This window comes from Prionailurus bengalensis, chromosome F2 (assembly GCF_016509475.1).
Source record: "Prionailurus bengalensis isolate Pbe53 chromosome F2, Fcat_Pben_1.1_paternal_pri, whole genome shotgun sequence".
Lineage (NCBI taxonomy): Eukaryota > Metazoa > Chordata > Mammalia > Carnivora > Felidae > Prionailurus > Prionailurus bengalensis.
Window position 1 is genome coordinate 15,210,126 of NC_057353.1, and position 8,279 is coordinate 15,218,404.

Sequence of the window (8,279 nt, forward strand, 5' to 3'; positions counted from 1 at the left end):
CTGTCACGCACACACCAGGCTCACCTATGTTTACAGAGAACCTTTGTTTATGATCCCAGTGAAAACAAAGCTGCTAATTGAGAAGCAGCACCAGGAGCGTGTCTTCAGCTTCCTAAAGGGAGAGGTTAACAGCTGCAAGCGCCGGGGGAGGGAAAGTGGGAGGGAAGCGGGGAGCGAGAGGCCGCCCTGCACGTAAACGTGCTCTTAAGCCCCCAGCGAGACACGTGGGCCGGCTCAAGCCTTCCAGAACCCCCGGCCTGGGTCCTCGGCTGGATAGCTTCCCACAGCCCGATAGCATTTTCTCAGTCTTCGGATTCCAGTAAATCCGAAGGCGCGAAAGTAACCGACGACAGCGTAGTAGTTCTGTCCCCTTGAGACTGACTCTCAGGCAATTATTTTGGAAAGATGCCGCCGAGCCCCTTTCCATTCTTTCCAGGTGAAAATGCAGACGCCTCGGTGTCGTCCTCACCCCTCCTTTATGAAATAAGGCGCCCAACTGTTCTGATATTACCATTCAAAAACAGGTTCTGTGGCGAACCTCATTTGTGAATCTATTACAGAGATTAATAGATTATTTCTCCTTTTTCAACTAATTCTCAGTGGGGAAATTTAACCATATGGTAAGGAGAGAATTAGAATTTCATCACATTAGAGCAAAATGTAATGAAAAGAGTCCAACACCTGGGGCCAACTCTGAAAGCCACAATTAAAAGGTTTTTAATGAAACCAGAGAAACCAAAAATTTCATAGGCTTCAGTAATTCTGCCACATAAGAAAGATTTATTGGAGGCGTTGGGAAATATTGTTTTTACTTATGTCATAAGGATGAAAACCAGCCGCTAAATACCATGTGCTCCCAGATCGAACTCAGGAGCTAGAGGACCGCGTGTACCATTTCCCATCCGGAAAGGAGCACTCGTTTTCACAGCTCTCCCTTCCCAGCCCTCCAAGAACAACCGAGGCACATCCAGATGTCCCTGGATGGCTTCCTGGCTGTCGGTTATGTCTTCGGGTAAATAAACACGCTCAAGTGCCCCACTTGGTGTGTGAGAGGATTTGACTCCTGGTGGAGTTGACTATTCTGAAACAACTGGGTTTTAATCTTGAGGAAAGTTTGAGAAACCAGTTTTCTCCCGCGTAGGAAATCATATGCTTCGTGATCACCATCACTGTCACAGTCATTTGGAGACCGCTGAAAAAGCACCCCTTCCTTCTTTCTTTTCTTCCTTTTTTTTTTTTTTAATCTAATGGGCTGCATAATCAAGTTGTTCTCCATTTTCTTTTTTTTTCTTTTCTCTTTTTTCTTTTCTTTTCTTTCTTTTCTTTTTTTTTCTTTTCTTTTCTTTTTTTTTTTTTTTGTCATCCGGATAGGAAATGGGCAATGGGCGTGCGGGGTGGAAACAAGGCAGTGTGTTCCAGGGGTACGACTGCTTTGCTCCCTTACTAGCTGAGAATCTTGGGTGAATTTTCGGCAAGCCAGCGGGACACTACTTCGCCCCCTCCCCCCGGAAAGTCCCGTCACCAAATCCAGATCATTCCACGAACAGGGGTGGAGTATAATTCTCTCCCGGAAGGGTAATTTAGCACAAGATGAGGCAGCAGTGGCGAGGGAAGGGCAGTGGGGGTGGGGTGCGGCGGATGGGGGCGTTTGCTCTCCCCGGGACTCCCAGGCTTTGCCGCCGAGCCACAATTTGCTGAAGGAGCAAAGAACATCCTCGGCTCTAAGTAGGGCTTTTAGTGTGCTCATTGATGAGTGAAAGTCGCCACACATGTCAAGCTAAAGGCAGTTGTTGGGTTACTAACAGGACCCAGCGCCTTGCAAACATATGCGCTAAGCTGTGTATACAGATGGCACGCAGAATAATGGAGCAGGCGCCTTTTATAAAGCTCTAGCTGCTGCCTGTCTTCAGACCTGGGAAATGAAACTATTCAGACTCGCGGCCAGATAGCGCCTGCGATTGTTTGTTACCGTTTTAATCCTATTAATTAAAACGTTAACCTGATTGGGTAGAAAGCGCTGTCCCAACAGGCGAGTCTTCTTCATAATAACCTACTCAGAGATAATGATGTAAAAGACTCCCCCGTCTGTGGCGGCGGCTGGTTGATGGGTCCGGAAATCTCTTGAAGGTGAATCCAAGCAAGATAAACGGTGCGGAGAGGCGGCGCGGGGCTGGGCTCAGAGCGGCGGCGGCAGCGGCGGCGGCTCCACTCCCTCCGCGCCCACCCTCCCACCATGCGGGGCCGCGGCCCATGGTGAGCCCCAGCAGCCAGCACCATCGGCTGGAGACGAAGAAGAAGAAGAAGAGGAGGCGGAGAGCGCGGGGGAAGGCGAAAAAGAAAAAGAAGGGGAGAGGGCTGCCAGCAGCACCGGGACCGACGCGCGCACCAGCCCAGGAGCCCGGCTCGGGCGCGTCTGCGGCGCCGCCTGACTCCCCAGCCGAGGCGGCGGCGGCCGGCGCGGCGGGCCGGGGCTGTGCGCCGGCGCCGGACCATGGAGCGCGGGCTGCACCTCGGCGCAGCCTCCTCGGGCGAAGACGACCTCTTTCTGCACAAGAGCCTGAGCGCCTCCACCGCAAAGCGCTTGGAGGCGGCTTTCCGCTCCACGCCCCCGGGCATGGACCTGTCCCTGGCGCCGCCGCCCCGGGAGCGCCCGGCGTCGTCCTCCTCCTCGCCCCTGGGCTGCTTCGAGCCGGCTGACCCCGAGGGGGCAGGGCTGCTGCTGCCACCGCCTGGGGGAGGCGGCGGCGGCGCGGGAGGCGGCGGCGGCGGCGGCGGCGGCGGCGGCGGCGGGGTGGGCGTCCCCGGGCTGCTCGTGGGCTCTGCCGGCGTTGGGGGCGACCCTAGCCTGAGCAGTCTGCCGGCCGGGGCCGCCCTGTGCCTCAAATACGGCGAGAGTGCGAGCCGCGGCTCGGTGGCCGAGAGCAGCGGCGGCGAGCAGAGCCCCGACGACGACAGCGACGGCCGCTGCGAGCTGGTGCTGCGGGCCGGAGGCGCCGACCCGCGGGCCTCCCCGGGCGCGGGAGGCGGCGGCGCCAAGGCGGCCGAGGGCTGCTCCAACGCCCACCTCCACGGCGGCGCCAGCGCCCCCTCGGGGGGCCCCGGCGGCGGCGGCGGCGGCGGCGGCGGCGGCAGCGGCGGGGGTAGCAGCGGCGGCGGCGGCGGCAGCGGCGGCGGCAGCAGCAGCAGCAAGAAATCCAAAGAGCAAAAGGCGCTGCGGCTCAACATCAACGCCCGGGAGCGCCGGCGGATGCACGACCTGAACGACGCGCTGGACGAGCTGCGCGCGGTCATCCCCTACGCGCACAGCCCCTCGGTGCGGAAGCTCTCCAAGATCGCCACGCTGCTGCTCGCCAAGAACTACATCCTCATGCAGGCGCAGGCCCTGGAGGAGATGCGGCGCCTCGTCGCCTACCTCAACCAGGGCCAGGCCATCTCGGCCGCCTCGCTGCCCAGCTCCGCGGCGGCGGCGGCGGCTGCCGCTGCCCTGCACCCGGCGCTCGGCGCCTACGAGCAGGCTGCCGGCTACCCGTTCAGCGCCGGGCTGCCCCCGGCCGCCTCCTGTCCGGAGAAGTGCGCCCTGTTTAACAGCGTCTCCTCCAGCCTCTGCAAACAGTGCACGGAGAAGCCTTAAACACACCCCCGGAAAACACTAGACCGACCCCAAAGCTAGAGGAAAGTGAAAAGCTGCCCCCCACCCCTTTTACTTTGGTCCTCTCGTAGTTGTGAAACACTTGCAAACAAAACAGAGGCGAAAACTGAGAAGTATCAGAGACAAACGGGACTTTTAGCCTCGACATCCCCAGAATCTCGGTCTTTGGGGTGGGGAGGGAGGGAGGAGGGAGGTGGAGTTGGGATGAAGTATGGATGTTTTTTTTTTTTTTTCTCAGAAAAGTGGCAACTTTGGTGGCAGCCTAGACCGCAAGGAAGCTTAAAATATAAGTTGGGAAGTAGTCGCTTGGTTATTAAGCGTGGAGAGTATTTATTAAATGGCAAAATACTAATCCTACTAATAATTGTGAATTTGGCTAGTGCTGAGGGGCAGAGGAGGAGTCCGGGGTTGGGTGGCTTGTGGGATGAATATTCATTCAGACAAATCAGAAAGGGCACTTGAAAATAAATTTTGATTCTGAGCCAGGAGAAAAACTTGAAATGTAGACTTATTTAAGTGGGGGAAGAAAACCAGAAAGAGACACATTGCTATGAAAGACTTGTATTTTTTATTGTCTCTGAACTTTAATCCTGTGAAAATGCTCAAAAGTTTTGGCAAGAGTGATATAAAAAAAAAAAAACTGACTGTGGCTGAAAGAATTGCATTTAAAAATATTTATGTGCACCTTGTTACTTTTCACTCTGCAATGATGTATTAACAATTCATGGTATTTATTTGTTATTCTTCAGTGACCCTTCCACATCAACAATATTTATCATGTGTTAAGGTCATGGGTCTTTTGTGCAGATTTTTTTTTAATGCCTCTAAAATTCTGTTTTATAGATTAACTTATACTGTGTGCCAAGTGTTTAAAAGGTTTATTTGCCAACAAGTATGAAGAGACATATTGATGTATCTGAGCTGCTTAGGTTTATCAAAGGTCACCTGGATATTTTCAGTTGCATCATCCCTGTATTTAAATTGAGCTTTAATAAATTGCTTCAGTCCAAAAATTACAGGAAGGTGTATTCTTAATTGATGAATGAATTGATCTCTTTTTTTGAAAGGGGACTCCTTTGCATTCTAAAAGGGAAGGACATCACAGCAATAGATCCTATAAGTAAGAACATGCTAAGCAAATATTTTTCCAGGCTGTGCTGTGCATTTTTAAAAGGTCTAATTTAATTGCTTTTAATATATATGTACATATATAAGTTATTTTAACTGTGGAGAATTATTTAAGTTAAAAGACTGGTTTGATTTGCCTATGGTGTGAAATCCTTTGTTATTTTTCTAAAAAAAAAAGAAAATTTAAAAAGAAATAAAATAAAACTAAGGAAGAGCAAGAAGCTATTTACCCAAAGTGAGCTTTCAGTTTTAGTTTGCATGGCTGTTTGCCTGCCTTTCTATCCTATGAAAATCAAGAAAACCTTTTTTAAAAATGGAGTCCTGCTATTTTCCACTCCTTGCAGATAATACAAATTCAGCTTGTCAGGTTGGACGGCGAGTTGGGAGCTTTGATGGATTTACTGGCGGGTTTTGGATGTGTAAAGAATGATATATATATCAAATAGGTCAATCAGACTATGACAGCTATGTACGACCATTTGTATGTGTATCTATGTCAGAAAGAATCTTTATTAAAATATTTTGATCAAACATTTTATTATGCTGTGCTTTGTGGAAGGAGCAGTCCCCTCTCTTCTGTGTTACTTTGCTTGAAAGGTAACAAAAAAGAAAGGAGTTTCAGAGAAGGTGGAACTAGGTTTTGGGCAGGGATACCCACTTAGGAGTAGCCCCACTTCACTTGTTTACTTGTCTGTAGGATGATGGCTGGGCCTGGTCATGGGAGGAGAGAGCAGTGGGGTCACTGGTGAGACCCAGAGGAGATCCAGAGTTCCTATCTGCTGGTATGAACTTTGAAGGCCATGCTGCCTCTGGAACTCTTCCCACTTGGATGGCACTGTTAACCATGCCAGGGCCCATCAAAGAGGGTAAAGTTTCTTAAAGAATTTAATCAAAATTTCTATCTCCAACTGCCTGAAAGCCCAGGAAAAGAGATGGGTTTGGATTCTCTGAGAATGGATTTTGTTGTGGCTTTCCACTTTTTTCTCTTTTGTAACAGGAAAATCAACCAGGCTTAATTATAAGTGTAAACAATGCCCATAGAGATTTTCAAAACTTACTAGTGTGGCTTGTTAATGAGATTTTTAGGGACTATATTGGGATCGGGTTGAGAATTGATTCTTTTAAAGAATGTCTGTGTAGGCTTGTATTTGGATCTTAATAATGTCCTCAAATGTAGAAGGCTTGATTTTTGCTGTGGTGGAGGTTATGGAGATGGTGGTGGTGGTGATGGGTTGTTAGAGTGTTTCCTCTGTAGGCAGTAGGCTACATGCATTTTTGTCTGCATAGCCTCTGCTCATAATGATATCCCTAAATGACATCAAACTTAGTGGGGGGTGAGGGAGGATATTTTCTGCTCCACTTGCCATCAAAAAAGATTAATCAGAACCTGTAACTTTTCAGAAAACATAACAGCAAAAGGCCTTGAAGCTGGAGCCCTCCCAGTCAGAGAGTGGGGGTAGAGGGAGGGAACAGACCAGGGCAGCCCCCAGGCAGGAAGAGACCGTCTCTCAGCATTTACCAGACAAAGCCTGGGTGCGTCTAATTATGATTATTAAAACAATTTCCATGACGATGTCTAATATTATGTTAATTTGAAAACAACTGTGTATGAAAACTGTCGACTATAATACCTAAATTCATTTAATGAAACACATCGTTAAGGCAATTAAACCTCCTGGATGTGATTAAGAAACATAATTACGACACTGTTCTGCGCCATAATTGGGTGTCTTTAATCAAGGGGTAAAGTGATCAGCAACACAGCCATTAGTTTGTATTGTTCTGGCCCTGCTGTCCATCATTCTGATTAGGAATTAACCACAGCCACCATCAGTAGGTTTTTTTTTCTTTTTGCATATTAACATTATAGGACATACATTTGCTGCAAGATTTACTGCTTGATATTTCTCATTATTAAGAAGGCCTCCTTGAAATACTCTGTCACCTCTGTGTTGTTTAGCTATTATTAGAAATTGTACAAATAACAAATCTTGAACTTCAGGAGAGAAAGAAATGCTCATACTTCTTTTATTCTTTGATCATTCATTCAATCTCCAGTCTTACTCTTGGAAGAGACTTGAAACGGATGGGGAAAGGAGAGGATGTTGAGGATAAGTTGAAATGTCAGACGAATATGTACAGTTATTAAAAATGGAGAGGTTAATAATATTTATTTTCAGGTTGGTAATTACAGACAAATCAATTCTCTTTCCAAATCCAGGAGTTGGCCAGCGTTTGGTTCTAGGAGTAAAGGTAGGACACCTGAAAGGACCAGGAGAGGGGTTTCCCGTGATTTCTTAGGTGGCTCTCCAGATGGCCTGAAACTTTTCAGTTTCTTCAGCAGCAACTTTCAAAGAAGGAAACTGATTGCCGGAGGAGCAATTCTTCTCCATCCCGGCAACCAGCACACCGCCCCCCCCCCCCGCCCCCCGCCCCCGGGGGCTGCTTCCTTTCTGAGGTTTGAGTCCTGAATTGCCGCGGCCCAGCCTGGAAAGTTGGCCCACACGCTTGTGGGCCGCAGATGTATTTCCAGTATGTACCATCCACGTCGGGACCGAGTGGCTGAGCACCAGGGGCATCAGTGTGGTCTTGGGGAAGTGTTCTCTGGCCGGAGCAGACAGGCTGGCCCCTGAGGCTGTGGCTCACCAGACGGCCAGAGCACCTCGCCCGCCTCTGAGCCTGCTACCCCGGAACCGCGCCTTAGGTAGGGCGCTTCTTCAGAGAAACCCCGCAGGATGGATCCTGCTACTTGTTTGTTAGAGCACAGACAGTAGGCAAATGAGGTTGAGCGAGGACCCTGGGTCCCACTTTCTATTCCACCGGTTTCCTTCTCTAATTTCTAATTTCAATTGTCTTCTCTAAATTCTAATTCCTACTTAATCTCATCTCCAGCTTGACACTAGGCACCTACAGAACCATCGGGGTTATTCGTGGACTCCTACAGGACCAGCAAATGATCATCTTGGAAGAGCTTGCTAGTACCCCTCCTTCCCCTCCCCGTCTTGTGTGTGAGTGTGTGTGAGTGTGTGTGCGTGTGCGCGCGCGCGCATTCTGTGCTGCCTTCTCCACTCTCCGCAGCTGGGCATCCCCCCAAGATCCTGTGTTGAGCTTAAATTCTACTCCCTCCTATCCCACCCACCACCCATCCTTACTGTCTACAGCTCACCCAGGAGAGCCCAGGATCACAGGTTTCCCTTCTCCACGAACTCTGGGACCCGGACGCTGGAACCGAACCTTTCCACGCGCCCTAGACCCTGAGATTGCCCCAGCATGAGTGGCATTGACTTTCCAATATAATGACTTATGAAAGATATAATCATGTGTTAAATTGAATCCTCCGTTTAACTGTTAATGGTGTGCTCTGGGCACATTTACGTATTAGATGCTATGGTAACTAATTACCACTAGGAAAAAGGATAATACACTTCCCAGACTTTGAAAAATAATGATGAGAGTTCACTTCCCGGCTCGCAGCACACTGTGGCGGCTCTGCCGCGTGGAG

The 8,279-nt window shown here is 49.5% G+C and overlaps 1 protein-coding gene across 1 annotated transcript; it reads left to right on the top strand.

Annotated features, from left to right (window-relative positions):
- The first annotated feature begins 1,634 nt into the window (after nucleotides 1-1,634).
- Nucleotides 1,635-5,308, top strand: BHLHE22 (basic helix-loop-helix family member e22). The gene has a single exon (XM_043601153.1). The coding sequence runs from the start codon at nucleotides 2,492-2,494 to the stop codon at nucleotides 3,629-3,631; it is 1,140 nt and encodes a 379-aa protein (XP_043457088.1). The 5' UTR covers nucleotides 1,635-2,491; the 3' UTR covers nucleotides 3,632-5,308.
- Nucleotides 5,309-8,279: the final 2,971 nt, after the last annotated feature.